General features: G+C 44.4%; 1 protein-coding gene across 1 annotated transcript in view; it reads left to right on the top strand.

The window, feature by feature from the left end:
* The window catches only part of CDH4 (cadherin 4), a 1,210,640-nt gene that overhangs the window by 1,172,158 nt on the left and 16,875 nt on the right, over positions 1-21,607 (top strand). The window contains exons 11-13 of the mRNA XM_075350393.1: positions 5,420-5,562; positions 7,323-7,556; positions 9,278-9,511. Coding sequence (XP_075206508.1) covers positions 5,420-5,562; positions 7,323-7,556; positions 9,278-9,511 — 611 coding nt within the window. The remainder of the gene's footprint in view (positions 1-5,419; positions 5,563-7,322; positions 7,557-9,277; positions 9,512-21,607) is intronic.

The raw sequence follows: 21,607 nt of genomic DNA on the forward strand, positions 1-21,607 counted from the left end.
TTCAATACAAAAGACGGGGTCTGGATCTGACCATATTGGCTATGTACATGTATTGTTTACTGAATCAATAGGAAGTTAAAGGGAACCTGACAGGTCCCCTATGCCCTCCATCCAAGCAGCATTCACATCTGTATGACTAAATTCACTCCCTAACTAGCCTTGTATGATGTTATTCACTTAACTCAATGTTTAAAAAAGTATTTATAAGCTCCACTTTTCCTATCATTATTAGGGCCTTGACTAGTCAATGGGATGTTCTTCAGACTAGTCAACCCTCTCTCCATGTTACCACGCCTCTGTGAGGGTGATAATATGATTTCCACTTGCTGATGTCACCGCAGCCCCTGGAAATCTCGCGCATGCGCGAGGCTCATTTCATAAGCGTTACTGCGCCTCTGTAGCTGGGTATACGTTTCCTGGCTTCAGAGACCCGCACTGCATATGATCGGCAGAACCGCTTTCGCTCTGTCAATCATGCTCAGTGCACCTCTCTGAAGTTGGGAAGCGTAAACCCAGCTACAGAGGCGCAGTGACACTGCCAAAATGAGCCATGCGCATGCGCAAGATTTGCAGGCGCTGTGGTGATGCTGACTCTTGAAAATTATTAAAGTTATCACACCTGCAAGGGAATGATAACATGGAAGGAGGGCCGACTAGTCAAGGGAAACAATACCCCTGCGACTAGTCAAGGCCCTAATTATCATAGGAACAACAGAGCTTCTAAATACTTTTTTTAAACATTGATATCAGTGAATAACATTTTACAAGGCTGGTTACACAGGGTATTTAGTCATACAGATGTGAATACTGCTGGGTTACAAGGCATAGTGGACCTGACAGATTCCTTTAAAGACTAAAAAAAAGCCCTAGTGGCCAGTGTGAAAATTAGAAGATTTTATGTATTAATTTTTAATACAGATTGTCAGGTAAATAAAAAACATTGCCAACATTTAAAAAAAAAAAATACTTTTAATGCAAAAACCTGATTGAGACAACAAGTCATTTTCTGATGATGCATTCCCTTTAAATTGTGAGTACTTTCAGGTGACTTTTTTGTTTTATTTTTAAAATGAAGTGTCTTTTACGTACATTAAGAATAATACTGTTTCCAATCATGATATGACTTGTACCCTGCACTTGAAGCCTTAGCAGGTTCTTCTTGTGTCTTTCAGCTTTGTGTCCCTGAACCTTCTCCCCCTCTGATCTCCATAGTCTTCAATTGGCAGAAGATGTAATTCGATCCCTTAATGAAAACAGATTTGTAGACAGATTTGAGCAATTTTTGAGAGTGAATAATCAATGCAAAAAGAGAATAAGTGACTAATAAGTGGAGAAAGTTTCTTATCTTCACTTGAAATATTTATTTATGGAAAAAAATGTAGTTATTTAATAGGGATGATCGAGTACCTCAAATATTCGGATTCGCGAATATCTGACGAATAGGTTGCCGCTATGTGAATATTCGATGCGCAATGTAAGTCTATGGGAAGCCCGAATAGTTAGAAATAGTTGTTATTCGGATTTCCCCTAGACTTACATTGCACATCGAATATTCGCGAATAATCAAATAGCGGCGAGCTATTCTGCAAATATTCGCGAAGCCAAATATTTGAGGTATTTGATCATCCCTATTATTTAACTGTGCAAATTTCAATTTTCAGGAGTTTTTATTTGATTTTTATTGATGGCCTTTCCTCAATATCTGATCGGTGGAGATGCGACATTCCACCTCCCTCGCTGATCAGTTGTTACCGGTGTTGGATGGACGTTCTTTGATGCTGCCGGAACATAACAGGTCCTTTACTTCTATATTGCCCGCAGCCGGGTACTCCAGATCCACCTCCTTTTTAACCTCCTAAGGACCTGGCGATTTTTTGTTTTTGCACTTTCGTTTTTTTCTCCCCTTATTCCAAAAGTCATAACTTTTTTTTTTTATTTTTCAGTCAATAAAGCTTTATGAGGGCTTCTTAATTGTTGGATAATTTGTACTGCCATTCATTTTATATTAAGAATAATTTTATTTATGTAGCACCAACATAGTCCGCAGTACTTTACAATTCAGGGGGGATATATGCAAACAATATCAGACATTACATTACAGAGTAACACATTTCAACAGAAAGGGGTGAGGGTCCTGCTCGCTAGGTTACAATCTAGGAGGAATTAGGGGAAGCACAAAATCATATGATGTAATGGTAAGCAGGAAAAAAATTCCAAATGTGGTGAAATAGAAAGTGAAATTCTGCAATTTTTTGGGACTGTTATTTACAACATTCATTTTGCCATAAAAGTGACTTGACAGTATGATTCTCCGGGTCAATACGATTACATACATACCAAACATGTATAGTTTTTGGTTTACCTAAGTAGTGAAAAAAAAAATCTTCCTTGTGTAATGCCTTCCCGAGAGCCGTAACGGTTTCAATTTTTGGCACCTGGTACTGTGTGAGGGTTTGATTTTGGTGCCACAAAGCTAATGTTGTTATTGATATTATTTTGGGATAACTTTGATGTTCTAATCGCCTGTTATTAAATTGTTTTCTGTTGTTGCATCAGCCAGAAAACTTTAATTCTGCCATTTTTATTTTTTTTCTCGTTAAGCTGTTTACCAATCAGATTAATTTATCTTACATTTTGAGAGATCGGACATTTCTGAACACGGCGATACCAAATATGTGTATTTTTTGTTATTTATGTTTGTTTTATTATCAATAGGGCAAAAGTAGGGATTTTTTTTACATTTTTTTCCTATTTTAAATTATTTTGTTTTTACTTTTTACTGTTTTCACTAGTCCTCTTAGGGGAATTGAAACTGTGATCATGCAATTGCTTGTGCTGTACAATAGAAATCACGATCTCTTATGAACTCCGGCTGTCAGTACAGGAGGATTGTCTTGGCAGACACAGGGGTCATCAGCTGACCCCACGCTGACATGACAATCACATCACAGGAGTGCTGATGGGAGCTGAAAAGGATCCACTCCCCGCCAACCCGTGTTAAATCGTGCTGTCAGAGATTGACAGCGGGATTTAACTGGTTGGATCTCTCATCCAGCCGCGGCTGTTAGAGGCACCTGTTGGTTGATCAGATCAGCCGACATGTGCAGAGGAAGATGCGGGCTCGGTGTGTGAGCTCACATTAAAGGCAGGGAGATAAACAACAATTGATATATTACATCATGGGTCGTTAAGGGGTTAAATGAATAGGGGGTGGATCTGTGACGCCCCTGGACTAGTCAGGTCATCACAGGGTACTGCACGCTCTTTATTCTTAGTGCAGGACTCAACCCCCCCACGGTTCTGGGTTCCCAACCTATGGTACTCCCTCCATCAGCATTTCAAATGCCAACCACACCTCACACCACACCCTTCCAGGCACACCAGTGGGCTGCTGAGCTGGAATAGGGCCATCCACCTAGGGCCAGGCAGATTGGTGGGAGGGGGGGACGTCAGTGAGGGAGGAAGTAGAGAGCAGAGCTGACAGGCAGTGAAGTAGTAGCTCCCAAAGGGTGAGGAGCTGGGGGTTGGAGCTCCCGGAGTAGTTACAGGTTGGGTCGCAGACTGTGGTCTTGGCCGGAGGAGTCGGAGACCCGGTCGCAGGGTATTGAGGCTGAGTGCCTGGACCCGGTCTTGGAGGACGGGAGGCATCTGAGTCTAATAACCAGTCTGGGACTGAAAGCACGGCGGGGTACTGGACCCTAGGTCAGGGAGTAGCTTCAATCAACCCGGCAATTAACCTATGGAGGATAGTGACTTTATGGACTGTCCCCAAGAAGCTCAGAGATCAGGGGCACTAGCGTAACGAGGGGGATAGGGCTTTCCAACCCAAGCAGCCCACTGAAATCCCAAGCGTGAGCCCTTGAGAGCACAGCTTCAGCTACAAACAGTAGGGAGCGGGGCCCGGACAGCTTTATGCCTACGGGCCAACTGAACACTTCTAAATTTGTGCACGGAGGCAGGCTTCAGACCGTCAGGCAGTACTGTAGGGGATGGATACCCAGACGGGCTCCCCCAAGAGGGCAGCGGCATCCAGAGACTTGGTTTACCTAGTTGTCAGAGTCTGCTTTTCATCACCAACGCCATCTGAGTAAGTACATGGTCATCCCCTGCTACCGCCTTGCCCTGCGCTCCACTGCACCCCTCCATCCAGAGTCCTGGAGCCTCCCGTACCCGTGGAGGGAATGCCATCTGGCTGCCCCCACTTCATCTGCCCTGGGTACTCCCATTTGGCGGTGGCAGTACTCCTCTTACCGCACACCACAGGTGGCATCACAAACTAATATCCCCTGTAAAAAGCCCCCTTTACATTTGAGTTGCCGCAAGCCCCCGGGTCCGGAGACCCTTGAGCCACAGCAACCCCGGATCCGAGCGGTTCGACCGCTGCAGGGGCGGCACAGATATGGACTACCTGGCCATGGCCCCTATAGGCTTTGATGCAAAAGCAGTGTTCTGGCAGCCTCCAAAAACTTCTAGCTAGTAACGGCTGATCTGTGGGGGTGCCACAGGATAGGCAATCAATAAAAAAAGTGGTGGATAACCTCTGTAAGTAAGATTATCCACAACGAGTCTTCGGATTGGGCCAAACACGTTGGTTACAATAATTTCTATATTTATGGTACTATGGGCTTAGAAAGCAAGGTTTTAAAGTTCGCTCCATTTTCATTACTTTCCAAATACATGCATCCTACAAGCCTGCTGATAAATATGCCCCATACATAAGGATAGTACAACGGGATATTATTTTACATGATGGCATAAAATATTGTAACACTTTTGAGAACAGAAAGACTTTACATCTTTGTGCTTAATGGAATCTACTTGGTATAATGAAAGAGAAACTCCAGCTGAACTGTATAGTCACACCACATCGAGAAGCAGATGATACACTGTGCAATTTACTAGGAGAACCAGGTAAAGTAATTGAAGAAAACATGGAGAAAATCCTCACCCTTTATCCTTCACGCTTTTCTTTCCTTTGTTGCCCTCCGTGGCAGGTAATGAACACGGCACATAGCTCCTGAGCCTATTTATGCTGTATCTCAGCGTACCTGTTCAGGTCAATCTTAAAAGAAAATTGGTTCCATCTGTAACCACGGCTTGTTTTAATGAGTTTGGGAGACTGCGTTAGTGAAACCGTCTGAAGTTTTAAAAGCTGAGCCTTTTGGGCTGGCTCCATCTCAATATAAAATCTTGGGCACCATCCAACCATACTCAGATTCAATTGTAGCTGGAGAAAAACCACTTTGCATTGACCAATGTCTTTCCCTAGGCGCCCAGCAGCAGAATGCACGGCTCACAATTGGCAGCCAAAGTTGTTTTAAGTGGAGCCTTTCGGATTGATGACAGTAGACCTGCAGGCTGGAGACGTAAACTGTATACTTTTTTATTATTATTTTGTTTTATCCTCTTTCCTCTTCAGATACACCAAATTGCACGATCCTGCAAACTGGCTGGCTATCAATACCACGAATGGGCAGGTGTTTACTACCGCCATCTTGGATCGTGAATCCCCCTTTGTTAAAGATGACATCTATCAGGCCAAATTCCTGGCCACCGACAATGGTGAGTTTCTTTACGGCAGTGCGGTCAGATCTCCATGGCCTACCTATCATTTTTTGACTGTTTAACGCAGGTTTGCACAACTTTCACACGTAGGCATTCATGCACCCTGATAACTTTCTCCCTGCACATATTGGAGTCGGTGGTGGAGGAGTCATATGCGATGGAAGGAAAGGAAGGCCATAGAGCACTAAAGGGCGGACAAAGCCCATGACAATTTGGAGGGTGGGAGTGAAGGGGTTAATGAGGTGTATGTGTGTTGTGGGCGGAGGAGGGGACGCTGCGCTCTCCCACTGCTCGGGTCCGGCTGCTGCTGCTCGGTGGTGGCTCGAGCGGTGGGCCGGATCCCGGGGACTCGAGCGGCGCTCCTCGCCCTTGAGTGAAAAGGGGGGTTTGATTGTGGGGATTTGATATTGTCCGTGACGCCACCCACGGTTGTGATGAGGTTGGTGACACCACCGCTGCTCTGGACGGGGATCCCGGGAGCGATGGCAGGGAGCAGCCTGGCTGTTAGTTCTCCCCTCCGTGCGTAGGGGGTTGGTTGTCCCGGGGCCCGGTGATGGGGTAGGGTTGGATGGCAGGCGGGTTACGGGGCCTGGTGAGGTGCAGGGTCGCGGGGGCAGCGCTGTGCCGCACGGCACGGTGGTACTCACTCAGCCAATGATAAACACAGAGTCTCCGGTAAAACAAACGGCTGGATGGACGGGTCCCACAGATGGCTGCGGTGTTTCTCCTCCCAGCAGGTTGATGGTGACTGCCTTTCCCTGCACCTTTGTAGTGTAAACGGTTCCAATGGGTTCCCACCGGTAACCCGCTCCTCCAGCTTGAAGGTTGCTGAAGGAGCCCCTTTTGCCCACAGGCTCTGGCCCTGGGAACTTTAGCCTTGGTGGTGACTGTGTTTCCCTCTAACGGTTGGACTGTTGCCTTCTGTCGGGACTTGGCTGCTGGGAAACCCAGGAGGTTCCCTTCGCTAACGGATTTGACAAATTGCACGGCGACTCATAGCCTTGTCGGGGTCCGTAAGCCCCTGCCGGATGGTGCTGGCTTCTCTTTGCGTACCGGTCCGGTACCGCCGGGCCACCGCCCGTCCACGGTCCTTACGGCTCACTCCAATCGGCCTCTCTTGCAGACGGTCACCACCGTCTGCCAACCTTGCTGTTCCGTCCGGGCCACACACCCGGACCACTTTCTGTCTGCTCCTCTACCACTTCACTCCTTCCACTTCAAACTCCAAAACTCAACTCCTTCCTTTTCCTGCCTCCAGGACTGTGCACTCCTTGGTGGGCGGGACCAACCGCCTGGCCCACCCCCTGGTGTGAGCATCAGCCCCTGGAGGGAGGCAACAAGGGTTTTTGTCTGACTTTGGTGTGCCTGACCGGGAGTGTGGGGTGTGTTGGTGTAATGCTTGTGACATCCTGGCTTGCCCAGGGCGCCACATGTGCAGGGGGAGGTGATTGAGTGGAGGTTTGAAGGGGTTGGGTTAGAGTGGGGGGTATAAAAGGGAGAAGAAGGAAAAGGTACCTCCTCTTTGGATCTGGACCTCACAAGGCTACAAAGGGGGTAGCACTTAAGGGAACGGAAAATCCCTACTAAATTGTCAAGCTCCATCCCCTCTCCTACAGAGCCCTCTGCTGTCAAAGGGTAATATAGTTTGCATAATATTTCTACAGCCTATCTATAAGTGGAGCACTTCATTCACGTTGCGAACTAGACAAAGAAAAATGAAAACAAAACTTAAAGCTTGTCTTCTTTTTTGCTCGTAGGAGTGCCCCCTGCAAGTGGCACTGGCACACTGCAAATACAGCTCATAGACATTAATGACAATGCCCCTGAACTGCTCCCCAAAGAAGCCCAGATTTGTGAGAGGCTCAATTCCAATGGGATAAACATCACAGCTACAGATGTGGATCGTAAGCCCAGCGGGGACCCCTTTGTTTTTGAACTTCCATCTGTTCCCTCCACCATTAGAAGAAACTGGACTATCAGCAGGATAAATGGTGAGTTATGAAGGTTAGCACAGACTTTACCTTCAAATTGTTAGTAGGAATACACTCCAAGGGTTATTCCCAGAATGACAATTTAACCCCTATACATAACTCACTGATCGTGTGACTGATGGGCCCCTCAGTGATCCCAAGACCCTGGTTCTGCAGATCCTAGTAACTAGGATGGCTGGAGAAGGTCTACTACTCATGTTTCCTTGTGGCTGTGTTGCTGTTCTTTGCACCAAATCTATCAAAGTGTCAAATGTTTGATAACTTCGGTGCATCTTGAGATATTACACTTTTTGTGACTTTTTAAAAACATTTATAAAACTGACTAGCATTTCCACTTTTGAAGTGACCCACAAAGTCACAAAAAGTTGCAATTTTTGTGCAAAAATGGCATGGGACAAAATGTGCCAATTTTTGAAGCCAAAATACTGGGATTGATACATACCCCTCAATGAATGGAGTGAAGGGAAAGCTTGCCCACTTCTGCTCCATCCAAGATGGGAGTCTGCAAAGCCTGGTTATCGTGCATGCAGTCCCCTGTTCTTGGGATCATTGGGTGTCCTAGCAGTCAGAAACCTCAAGCAATCAGTACGTTTTCTGTATTCCTATGAACTTACAATTCTGGGAATAACCCTTTAATAAAGTTACCCAGTCTGGGAACTGGTGTGATATGAGGCGGAAGGCAGAGGTCTAAAAGACAGCATTTCTGGCATTAGCTGCTGTAAAAGTAACAAGTAATGGGCAACGCATCCATATGCCAAAATGACACCAGTAGCGATATAGGAAAATGCCAGTACTATGGCCATAATTGGATAGAATTTTGGTAATATTAGTATAGATTTACATAGTGGATACAGTAAATTGCATTTTGTGTTTTTAGGCTGAGTTCACATGTTCAGTAATCGTCCATTAAGAATGGATCCAGCAGCAATCTATTGGGAAAAAAGTTCTGTAAACACAACTTTTTTGTCTGCTTTAAAAAATTTTGATTTTTGCAGGATCCGTTTTTTTTTTAACATTGGAGTCCATGGAAAACGGATCCGTTCACTGATTGTTAATTAGCCATCCGTTTTTCTTTTAGTTGTAAAGGATCCGTTTTTTTGCTTACTGGATCAGTTTCCAATCGAAGATAATAGCAGTCAGGTAATGGATTCTTTTTACATATACTCCAATGTTAAAAATTCGGATCCTGCATACCTTTTTTGCCAATGGATTGCTGGTAGATCTGTTATAACGGATGATTAGTGGACTTGTGAACGCAGCCTTAGCCTCAGGCCAGGGTCCCACTAGCGTATGGCATCTGATGCAAGAGCATCGGATGGATAATGCTAATGACCCTCGGCTCAACCGTCCATCAGCCAAGTGTCATGCAATTGTGATCCAATCACAGGTGCGGAGAAGTGAGAGAGATTAATTTCTCATCTCCTCTATTACCTGTCTCTGCGTATATCGCACTGCACTGTGATGACATCAGGGTGCAGTCCGATATGTCACACCCACCCATAGACTTGTATAGGTGCGAGTGAGTCGAGTATCACAGACAATCGCAGTTTGATTAGGGCCAAGGAAAATATCGCAGATCGGAGCGGCATCATTTACTAACATTAGGCAGCATGCAATGAAAGATTTTCTCACATTACACTCGTTTGAGTCATACGCCAGTAGAAAACTTGCAACAAGAATGTCTTGTGTGTTGTCCTGCTACCATCTTGTGGTCATTTCAGGTAACTACGCCCGCCTAAGCCTGCAGATTGGTTACTTGGACTCAGGAGTGTACGAGGTCCCTGTCATTGTGACAGATTCGGGGAACCCTCCATTGTACAACACATCTATCATCAGGGTGAAGGTCTGCCCCTGCGATGAAAATGGAGACTGTACGACTATCGGAGCGGTGGCAGCCACCAGGCTGGGCACAGGAGCAATCATCGCCATACTCATCTGTATTATTATCCTACTGTGTAAGTAGAAATCCCCTTACTCTGCCGGAGTAGCATCCATGACATCTTCTGGTCACTGTGAAAGAACTGAATTCCATCTTAGGGTGACTGAGGAAATACCATCCTTATAGGATCCTTATAGGATTCATATGAGCTGTCATTTTCTGACCATATTATGAAGGTGATTGTGATGCAGGTTTGCTGTGATTTTTACCCATTAGAAAAAACATAATTTAAAGATACATGAGTGGGATCAAAATAATAGCAAATAAGTCTATGCTTTGTTAGTAGATATTAACACAAAAGATTGAAAAATGTATGCCAAAATGGTTTAAAAACCTGGAGGCAAACAGGGAGAAAGAAGGAGGCATTGAGGCATAAAAACCAAAAAGGACAGCACCAATAATGAAGCACAAAGTGCACAGCCTGGGATATTACTGATTGTAAAGCAAGTCTGCCTCAAAATCTGAATTTTACAGCAGATTTATCCATGGCATTTGTGAGTCCACTCCAAGAATAAAAGGTGGCCAGAATATCATATCGTAAGATGATAAAATGACATGAGGATAATCTTCAGAAGTAACAATTTGAGATAATCAACTGCATCTTTTTATGGCCAAAACACAAGAGTTCTCTGGAAAAGAAGATCTTGTTGTTAGAATTTGTTATATAGGTAATATGTAGTGATGAGCGGGCACTACCATGCTCGGGTGCTTGGTACTCGTAACTAGTGATGAGCGGGCACTACCACGCTCAGGTGCTTGGTACTCGTAACTAGTGATGAGCGAGCACTACCATGCTCGGGTGCTTGGTACTCGTAACTAGTGATGAACGAGCACTACCATGCTCGTGTGCTTTATAATCTTCTGGAAAAATGCATAAGTTCCTTATTGACTTCCATTATACTCTGTTGACGAGTTGCACCCATCCAATCGTCCAACTGCTTATTATGAGTACCGAGCATGGTTGTGCCCACTCATCACTAGTTACGAGTACCAAGCACCTTAGCATGGTTGTGCCCACTCATCACTAGCTACGAGTACCAAGCACCCAAGCATGGTAGTGCTCGCTCATCACTAGTTATGAGTACCGAACCTCCGAGCATGGTAGTGCCCGCTCATCACTAGTTACGAGTACCAAGTACCCGAGCATGGTAGTGCCCGCTCATCACTAGTTACGAGTACCAAGCACCCGAGCATGGTAGTGCTCGCTCATCACTAGTTACGAATACCGAGCCCCCGAGCATGGTAGTGCTCGCTCATCACTAGTCACGAGTACCAAGCACGCGAGTATGGTAGTGCTCGTTTATCACTAGTTATGAGTACTGTGCCTCCAAACATGGTAGTGCTCATTCATCACTAGTTATATGTAATATAATGGATGATGACAATGCCTTGTATATTAGAAAAACAAGTTATCCTCGTCCCATTGTTGAGACCCTCAGTGATTCCAAGATTAGGGCTTAGCAACCCCATTCTAAATGGAGCAAAGGTGCACATTCTTGGTCAGTGATACTGCTAAGGAAAGCTGAATACAGCGCTCCGCTACTTCTAACAGTTCCATAGACAATGAAAGGAGCAGACGCTGAACATGTGCACCTCCAATCCATTCAGGGTGCGGCTGCAAATCACCATTCTCAGGGTTTCAGAGTTCTGATTTGGGAATTGCTTGAGTCCCAGTGATCAGACGCCCAGTAATCAGCAATATGCTTGTTTAATTGGGGGAATATAACTATAAAAAGGAAATGCAGCTCCTATTTGTCTTTGACCCATGTAGTTAAACAGAACTGATTGTGTCAATGATTCAATACACATATCTCCTGCATTCAATACACATATCTCCTGCTCTAATCTGCTTCCCCATTACACTTAGATCCCATAAATCTGCTAGATTTGATGGCTGCTGTGTGGCACATGGCCATGGCTCTGCAGACATGTGCCCTGGAAGAACATTCGTCCTTCTTAGAGCTCACAATGTCACCCAGATGCTGTTTACACCCAAAATTATTCTAAACACTCAGCCCTGGGAGCAAGGTGACCATAATCAAGGGGGATCATTAGCATGAAGTGCAACAGAGAACAATCATAGAGTCGCATTCTGTTACTTCTGCATATGTTTAACTTTCATGTTTGTTTAAAATCCCGGAGCTGAGCGTCATATGAAGTTAATTCTGTTTCAAGGGTAATTGAGCGGGGTTCATCCATTGTCAGCTGATGCACAGATCCTATAAAAGCTTTTACTCATTCAGTTGTTTTTCTGCTGTTGGAATTTTTGTTTATTCTCTAAAGAATAGTTTTATGATCTGACGGAAATTCTTCCAATCTACAGCCTTTTGTCATTAATATACTTATGTATATTCAGGTAAAATATATCTGTGTACTGTGATAGCCAGGAGAAAGAGAAAAATGAGAGTCCTCAGTGTTTGATACCTTTTAATGGCTAACTGAAAAGATGGTAATAAGTAGCAAGCTTTTGAGACTACTTAGATCTAAAGATGGGCGAACCCACAGACGTTTGGGTTCAGCGGGTCCGGCCGGTCTTAAAAATAAATAAATCTGGTTTAAGACTGGACTTAACCCAAACTTGAGCCTGAATACCGAATGCCATATAAGTCTATGAGGACCCGAACTAAAGTGCCATACAATGGTGGTAGTAAGGGTAAGGGGCCCTTTGCACACTACGACATCGCAGGTGCGATGTCGGTGGGGTCAAATCGAAAGTGACACACATCCGGCATCGCTCTCGACATCGTAGTGTGTAAATCCTAGATGATACGATTAACGAGTGCAAAAGCGTCGTAATCGTATCATTGCTGTAGTGTCGGTCATTTACATTAATTGGGAAATACCAATGTTACAATGTTGTTCCTGATTCCTGCGGCAGCACACATCGCTGTGTGTGAAGCCGCAGGAGATGGAACATCTCCTACCTGTGTCCTGCGGCTCACGCAGGCTATGCGGAAGGAAGGAGGTGGGCGGGATGTTTACGTCACGCTCATCTCTGCCCCTCCGCTTCTATTGGCCGCCTGCCGTGCGACGTCGCTATGACGCCGCATGACCCGCCCCCTTAATAAGAAGGCGGTTTTCCGGCCAGAGCGACATCGCAGGGCAGGTGAGTGGATGTGAAGCTGCCGTAGCGATAATGTTCGCTACGGCAGCTATCACCATGATATCGCAGCTGCGACGGGGGCGGGGACTATCGCGCACGGCATCGCAGCATCAGCTTGCAATGTCGTAGTGTGCAAAGGGCCCCTTAGGGGGCTGCAAAAGGAAGCAAAATGAGGATTAAAGCAAGACAATTATACTTACTGAGTTTCCACGTGACTGTCACACTGCTTCCGGGTCCGTTCATTAAATATTATAAATATTCACTACTTCCATCACCCACCTTTTGTGATAGCATCTATTTGCAGTTAGACTGCGCCCCCACCCTCTATGCTGGTGTCTGTGATTGGGTGCCCTCACACTAGCTGTCTAGGTCCCCAAAGTGGAGTTTAAAAATAAATCATTGGAAAAAATGGCATAGGGTCCCCTGTATTTTCATACCTAGTGCAGATAAAGCAGACAGCTGGAGGCTGCAGCCCCCATCTGTGTGCCTTATCTTGGCTGTGTATACAAGGGACCCCCAATGGCTTTTTTAAAATTATTTAAATAAATAATTTTAAAAAATGGCATGGGGTTCCCCCCAATTTTAATACCTAGTCAAGATAAAGCAAACAGCTGGTGGCTAGTATTCTCCGGGTGAGGAGGCCCATGGTTATTGGGCCCTCCCCATCTTAACAATAGCAGCCTGCAACCACCCAAGAATGTGCGTATTCAAAGATGCATCAATCCCGACGCTTACCTGGCTCATCCCGATTGCCCTGGTGCATTGGCAATCGCGGTTATATACAGTTAGGTCCAGAAATATTTGGACAGTGACACAATTTTCGCGAGTTGGGCTCTGCATGCCACCACATTGGATTTGAAATGAAATCTCTACAACAGAATTCAAGTGCAGATTGTAACGTTTAATTTGAAGGTTTGAACAAAAATATCTGATAGAAATTGTAGGAATTGTACACATTTCTTTACAAACACTCCACATTTTAGGAGGTCAAAAGTAATTGGACAAATAAACTAAACCCAAACAAAATATTTTTATTTTCAATATTTTGTTGCGAATCCTTTGGAGGCAATCACTGCCTTAAGTCTGGAACCCACGGACATCACCAAACGCTGGCTTTCCTCCTTCTTAATGCTTTGCCAGGCCTTTACAGCCGCAGCCTTCAGGTCTTGCTTGTTTGTGGGTCTTTCCGTCTTAAGTCTGGATTTGAGCAAGTGAAATGCATGCTCAATTGGGTTAAGATCTGGTGATTGACTTGGCCATTGCAGAATGTTCCACTTTTTTGCACTCATGAACTCCTGGGTAGCTTTGGCTGTATGCTTGGAGTCATTGTCCATCTGTACTATGAAGCGCCGTCCGATCAACTTTGCAGCATTTGGCTGAATCTGGGCTGAAAGTATATCCCGGTACACTTCAGAATTCATCCGGCTACTCTTGTCTGCTGTTATGTCATCAATAAACACAAGTGACCCAGTGCCATTGAAAGCCATGCATGCCCATGCCATCACGTTGCCTCCACCATGTTTTACAGAGGATGTGGTGTGCCTTGGATCATGTGCCGTTCCCTTTCTTCTCCAAACTTTTTTCTTCCCATCATTCTGGTACAGGTTGATCTTTGTCTCATCTGTCCATAGAATACTTTTCCAGAACTGAGCTGGCTTCATGAGGTGTTTTTCAGCAAATTTAACTCTGGCCTGTCTATTTTTGGAATTGATGAATGGTTTGCATCTAGATGTGAACCCTTTGTATTTACTTTCATGGAGTCTTCTCTTTACTGTTGACTTAGAGACAGATACACCTACTTCACTGAGAGTGTTCTGGACTTCAGTTGATGTTGTGAACGGGTTCTTCTTCACCAAAGAAAGTATGCGGCGATCATCCACCACTCTTGTCATCCGTGGACGCCCAGGCCTTTTTGAGTTCCCAAGCTCACCAGTCAATTCCTTTTTTCTCAGAATGTACCTGACTGTTGATTTTGCTACTCCAAGCATGTCTGCTATCTCTCTGATGGATTTTTTCTTTTTTTTCAGCCTCAGGATGTTCTGCTTCACCTCAATTGAGAGTTCCTTCGACCGCATGTTGTCTGGTCACAGCAACAGCTTCCAAATGCAAAACCACACACCTGTAATCAGCCCCAGACCTTTTAACTACTTCATTGATTACAGGTTAACAAGGGAGACGCCTTCAGAGTTAATTGCAGCTTTTAGAGTCCCTTGTCCAATTACTTTTGGTCCCTTGAAAAAGAGGAGGCTATGCATTACAGAGCTATGATTCCTAAACCCTTTCTCTGATTTGGATGTGAAAACTCTCATATTGCAGCTGGGAGTGTGCACTTTCAGCCCATATTATATATAATTGTATTTCTGAACATGTTTTTGTAAACAGCTAAAATAACAACTTATGTCACTGTCCAAATATTTCTGGACCTAACTGTAAGTGGTTAATGACAGCTGTGCTTTGTCAAAAAATCACAGCTGCACAAAGCCCTGAATTAATAATGGGTAGGTGTCTAGGAACCCGCCCCCCCCCCATTACTAATCATGTAAGTAAAAAGAAATCAACCCAAAACACAGAGAAAAGTCCTTTATTAAAAAACAAAACAAAAAACACCCTCTTTCTCCAATTTATTAATCCACCCAAACACCCCTGCAAGTCCAATATAATCCACACCATGATGTCCCACAACGATTCCAGCTGTGCTACATCCTGAGATTGCAATGCGCAGTCACATTATAAAACGTGACCAATCATTGCGGGCTGTGGGACACACTGATGGAGCCACAGATGTGATAGCGGTGACATCACTGCTTTCACCTGAGGTCACAGCTGGCTGTTCCTATGACAGCGCAGCTGTGACCTCAGGTGAACTCACATGAGATGAACTCAGTGAACTCACTTCAGGTGAATTTATTCAAATCAATGCTGGATTACCAGATTGGGCTATGTGCACACTTTAAGTATTTGGACATTTCTGCACCAAATCTGTATCCTCAGGAAGAAAAATGCATTTAAAATGTTTCAAAAAAGCATTTTTTGTGGCATTAGTGACCAAAAAAAGGAATTGAGATGTTCTTGAACTTTTTTATTTACAGTGTTCACCCATCGGGATAATTATTTTAATATTTTAATTGATTGGACTTTTCTGAATGTGGAGATACCACATGTGTGTATTTTTTTTTAATTATCTTTAATTTTAAAGGTGCAAAATGGGGTTGATTTAAACTTTTAGAAGGTGAGGTCATTGGATCGTTTGTGCTATTGTCGTGGAAACCCCTTTCTTGGGAGAGCTAATTTAGGGTGAGATGCAAGGGATCTCCAGATCTGCCAATGTTGGTCCAATTAATAGCGATGCATCGGAGACAAACACAAGAACACACAGTCAATCCGTGTACCAGGCTTTGTCTGAATCTCAGATGCCCAAACAGTAGTTTATTACAACCACAAAAGATAAGGGGACGGCTTAGTACATGACCAAAAATGGAATGAAAGTTGGAAATAACAAAATCGTAAATTATGGATCCTGCTGCATTCCTAAAAATCTAGTTCTGTCCAGTTTTCTGGACCTTCATTAACAAAGACATTTGAGACAAAAGCATCTTTATAACAAAGAGTACACCCTGTGTTATTGCTTTTATGAATAACACTTATGAAGCTAATATAAAAGTACAAAATTATCAAACATATATAAATTGCTTAAATGATAATCAAAACTTAATATAAAATATTAACCATAACAATTCCTCCCTTTTTATTATTTACAGACAATTTATCCATCAGCTTTATCCCCATGCTATGACAGCATGGAGGGGCTAACCCCGTTCACCGATAGATATCTTGTTTGTAAATTTCATCATATATATATTTACTAAGGGAGCACTGAGGTATTTTTCACATGTTGTAACTGACGGCCTGTGATACTTGATCTTACATGTCTCTTTTCATAGTGTTGTCATTACAAATATACCAATTCTAGCAGCTACATACACTAATAGTACCAACATTCCCATGTGTAGAATGCCCATCAGCCACCCAGTGATACCTGAGAACCAAATTGTCGGATACATTTGTCTGCAGCTCGGTTATATAGGGAATGTTTGGGTAAAGCACTTATATCTAGAACACCATGAGGAAATATGAAGGTAGCGGCATAAGGCGTGCAGAGGTGTCGATCCCCTCTGCGCCCCGGGAAAGTCATTTATAGGCCTGGTGACCACATACTAGATATAAATCCTTAGGAATTGTGCAGTGTATTATGTCAGTGGTTCTCCCAACACAACACATATCAGTCAAACGTCCTTTGCCTCGAAGGTTTGGTACACCAATTTCAGCAGTTTTTGAGACAGACCTCATTCCTTCAGAATGTCTTAGACTCAAAATGTTAGTTAAATTGGTAAAGTTGTTCACAAGTCTACACAGAATGTGTAAACCACAGTTCACTATTGCTCAAAACATCCATGGTCACTTTTCTGGAAACAACTATCATTACAAATAATCACGAGTAATTGAAGTACTCTCACAGTTTTTCCAGTCCTAAGAGTGTGAGCATCACAGGCGTAACTTATAGTCCTCATATAGGGTCAGGGGATCTGCAAGATATGGCATAGAATTAGAAGATATTGGGCTCGGAGTGCATATCCAACAGTTCTTAGTGCTTTAGAGTCCATATCTTGGAACAGAACTTGGTGATGCTTTATCAGTTTGTTATCACAGTCCTCTTTTAGTGCCTCATTGATAGGACAAGAGGTACAGTTGCCATCAGCATAATCCAAAAGGCAGAGTGGTTATCTTTGTATCTTTGCCTTGGATCTTGACAGAAGTGGCAGTGGTTAGCATCACTTAGAATGGCTCCCTGGATCTAGGCTCCAATGGTCTCCTTATGTGTCTCTTGACCACGACCCAGTCACCTGGTGCCGGTGTGTGTGTGTGCCGCTTATAAACATGGGGTCTGGGATGGAGGAAAGAACACAGTTATGAGTAACAGTCAGATGTTTGTGCAACTCAGCGACATATTCAGTGAGAAAAGCATACGAGGCCTGCAATTGCTGTGGGAAATATAATTCTGTCTCAGGAATACTACCAAACATTAATTCATATGGGGACAGCTTCTTTATACCTCCTCGGGCAGTTCTCACTGAAAGCAATGCGATGGGCAAGCAATCTACCCAGGACAAGTGTGTTTCCTCCATGCACTTTAATTTAAGAGTACCGTTAAAGCGTTCCACCTTCCCACTACTTTGTGGGTCAAAGGGAACGTGGAAAGCATGTTCTAATCCCAAAGTAGCCATGATCTGTTTCATTTAATTCTCCATTGACGTAAGCACCTCTGTTACTTTCTATAGTTTTGGGAAACCCATATCTGCAAACCACCTTACTTATTACTTTCTTGATGGTAATTGTGGTCTTTATATTATCTTTCATCACGGTCTAAGCTTCAGACATACCAGGACATATTCATAAGTACCCACCTTAGGTAGCAGTATGTAGTCCACCTGCAGTCTCTGAAATGAGTAATCTGGTTTTGGTGCTGAATTTCTGCGGAACTCAAATAGGCCTACCGGGGCTGTGTTTTGCACAAACAAGACATACTTTGCAGCCATATTCGGGAACCTCTGGGGCACATCAGTTTTGCAGCACTACCGCACACGTCACACCTTTGCACCGGAGAATGTGCCAGGGCAGCCATCATGGGGAACAGGCAGCGAGGGAGGCAAATCCGGGTGTTTACCTGCCATACCACTGACTCTGACCGTACAGCGCATTGCATTCTGTTCGTTTGAGGGGGCCTGGGTCTGGAAGACCTGAAACAGTTCACGATCAACGGCCACTGGGGCCGGTACGGTGCCAGCCTCCTTTGCTGAAAGGTGGCGCCCCGCACTCTCGGTCACTAAGCTCCCTTAGAGGGCTATGTCTGTTATGGCCAGTATTCCTGTCAGAGGTAGTCTCGCTGCTTCTTTAGCCAGCTTGTCGGCCAGTGCATTCCCTACTGCAAGGGGAGTTTGTTCCCGTGCGTGTGCCGATACTTTGACTATGGCTGCCCTTTGGGAAATGGTGAGTGCTGCGACTAACTGCTCTACCGCCTGCGCATACTTCAGGAAATTACGGCTCCGCCAAATGACGCCAAAGTCGTGTGCTACCCCAAAAGCGTATTGTGAGTCAGAAAATACATTACTCTTCTTACCGTTTCCCAGACTGCACATTACAGCGAATGCCTTCAGCTCAACCTCTTGCGCAGAGTAGCTCGAAGGGAATGGTTCTTACTGCCTTACCATTGTGGACTACTGCATACCCGGTGATGAACAGTCCTTGATCATTGTCCAAAGCTCTGGAACCATCTATAAAATACTCAGCAGAGGGGTTAGTGAGTGGTACATCAGTGATATTTGTCAAGTCCTTTGTTTCTGCCTCCACCAATGCCTGACAGTCATGTGTCATATCAAACTGAACTTCTTCATCTGCTAGTTTGAAAAACAGGGGCCGGTCTTGTCTCACGGTCTCTCCCACAGGGGCAGGTCTTGTCTCATGGTCCCTCCCTCAGGGGCAGGTCTTGGCTCACGGTCTCTCCCACAGGGGCCGGTCTTGGCTCACGGTCTCTCCCACAGGGGCCGGTCTTGGCTCACGGTCTCTCCCACAGGGGCCAGTCTTGGCTCACGGTCTCTCCCACAGGGGCAGGTCTTGGCTCACGGTCTCTCCCACAGGGGCCGGTCTTGGCTCACGGTCTCTCCCACAGGGGCCGGTCTTGGCTCACGGTCTCTCCCACAGGGGCCGGTCTTGGCTCACGGTCTCTCCCACAGGGGCAGGTCTTGGCTCACGGTCCCTCCCACTTCCCCATCCAAATATTCTCCTCCCTTTTCTACAATCCACTGTTAATCATGCAGCTGGATTTAGACCATTACAGTTTGAGAGCATTATGGGGGAATGTAAAGAGGGAAAAGCTTAATATTTGTTTGTTCTTTATACTGAAAGATGGTGGGTCTGAGCCTGTTGGAGTCTTTCAGATACAGCATGAGGAGCTTGGAGTGAGGGGGCAGCTTAACACTATGTCCTCTGTCCTTCTAATAGAGTCCTGAAACAGCTGCCCAGCTCTTACACAAGCAGGAGTCACTGTAATAACTGAATGTAGTAGAACTTTTTCTCACAAGTCTGTCCTTAAATTAATAAGTGTATATGAGAAAACTAAAACCTGGGTCACAAAATAGGAACAGTGAATGTAGTCCCCGGGAGATGACAATGGGGTTGTGGGAGACATCTGAATTGTCAGTTTCCTATGGTGGTGGGGGTCACGATAGTAGTTGTTGCATTTTTGGGACATTTGTCCCCTCAATAAAACAAACAAACCCTTTTTGCCCACAAGCCCAACCTTTTACATTGCTGTAGTCTAAGCCTTTAAAGCCTCTAGGGCTGCGACAACCCCACACCCTGATGAAGGTGACACTAATCACAAAACCACACATTGGTTCTGGACATCACACACTAACAAGATGTCCGTAGCGAGGTACCATCCTCTCACACATTGTGCTATCTTCCTATGCAGCATGGCTGACATACCTTCAGTCTTTTTAGCTGACACATTTACCATTGCTACTGCTTGCACATTTTCTCATTATATTTTGGTGGGGGTTTTTTTAAGCACCTTACATTTACACCATTCACTTTTGTATGGTTCTTCATACATTGCTGCTGTAATATACTTCACCATCATTCCATTCTGTTCTATAAACTCATTGCCTTACATACACACGCAGCATGTTACTTTTGTATGGTTCTTCATACATTGCTGCTGTAATATACTTCACCATCATTCCATTCTGTTCTATAAACTCATTGCCTTACATACACACGCAGCATGTTACTTTTTATAACTCATGCTGCTTTTTGTATCATTATAGGTCAATACGGGTCTATTCACATTGCTGCTTGTGGTCATCATTATAAACATTCCTTTATAATACAACATTATAAATATTCCTTTTACGTATTTTGATTGTTGTGATGCCGCCCTTTCTTGGTTGTACCCACTGCACCATTTTACTTGTTCTCAATAAACATTATTGTGTTATTTCTCCTCTATAATGGTTACATATAGGCTATTTTTTTTTTCTCCTCACTCTTTTGTGTATTCCTGTAGTTTAGTCTCTTATCTCCTTCTTGTGGTGGATTCCCCCTCTACCCCTCCCTTTTCTTCTACTTGGCTGCAGGGGGGCCAAATTAAAGCTATCCTTTCTAGTTCAGCTCCCCAGGGGATATTTCCCTCAAATACATCCATTTCATATTGCTCCACTTTGGGAGACTGGTACAGCGCCCTGGACTGCAGGTCTATGGGCATTTAGAACACACCGCAGCAATAGTCCATGATTCTTATCATTATGTTCATACCCAAAACTGAGTATGGTCCCATGCTACAATCTGCAACAGATCTTGTCGCTTATTCTGCCTAAAACCAGTGTTTAATCCTCTGTTAAACTCCATTCTCTGGAAGTTACCAAGATTAGGTTTTCCTATGTGGCCAGATATACATTCTGAATACCCTGGAGATATGTTCTAAATGTATGGGTAATTTTACAGGAGATTCAGGATCTAGGTAGCAAGGGCAATATGCCTGGGCATGGGGAAACACAGGACACGCAATATTAGCTCCAGAGGGACTGTGTTGGCCACAGTGTCTGCAGGTCTATCCCAATGATCCTGCATATGGCAGGGGTGCTGAAGGGGGGAGGCCGTGCAGGTTTTACATCAGTTATAGAGACTGCAGCGTTCCCTGGGCCTTTATACTATCACAGATTACATATACACCACCATGAATGGTTTAATCTGATTTATGGTCACTCAGTGAGAGACGCTTGGATACTTTACCACATTCTAACCTGTTTGTTTTTATCTTTCAAACAGTCTTCACATTTGCAGAAAAAACATCTCCCAAAACAAAAAAAAATTCCAAATACATTTTGCATCAATCCATTGCTTCATTCCCTTTTCGTCTTTCTTCTATATCCTTTGTAGGGACATGGGTGGTAC

The sequence above is a fragment of the Anomaloglossus baeobatrachus genome, chromosome 5 (genome assembly GCF_048569485.1).
Source record: "Anomaloglossus baeobatrachus isolate aAnoBae1 chromosome 5, aAnoBae1.hap1, whole genome shotgun sequence".
NCBI lineage: Eukaryota > Metazoa > Chordata > Amphibia > Anura > Aromobatidae > Anomaloglossus > Anomaloglossus baeobatrachus.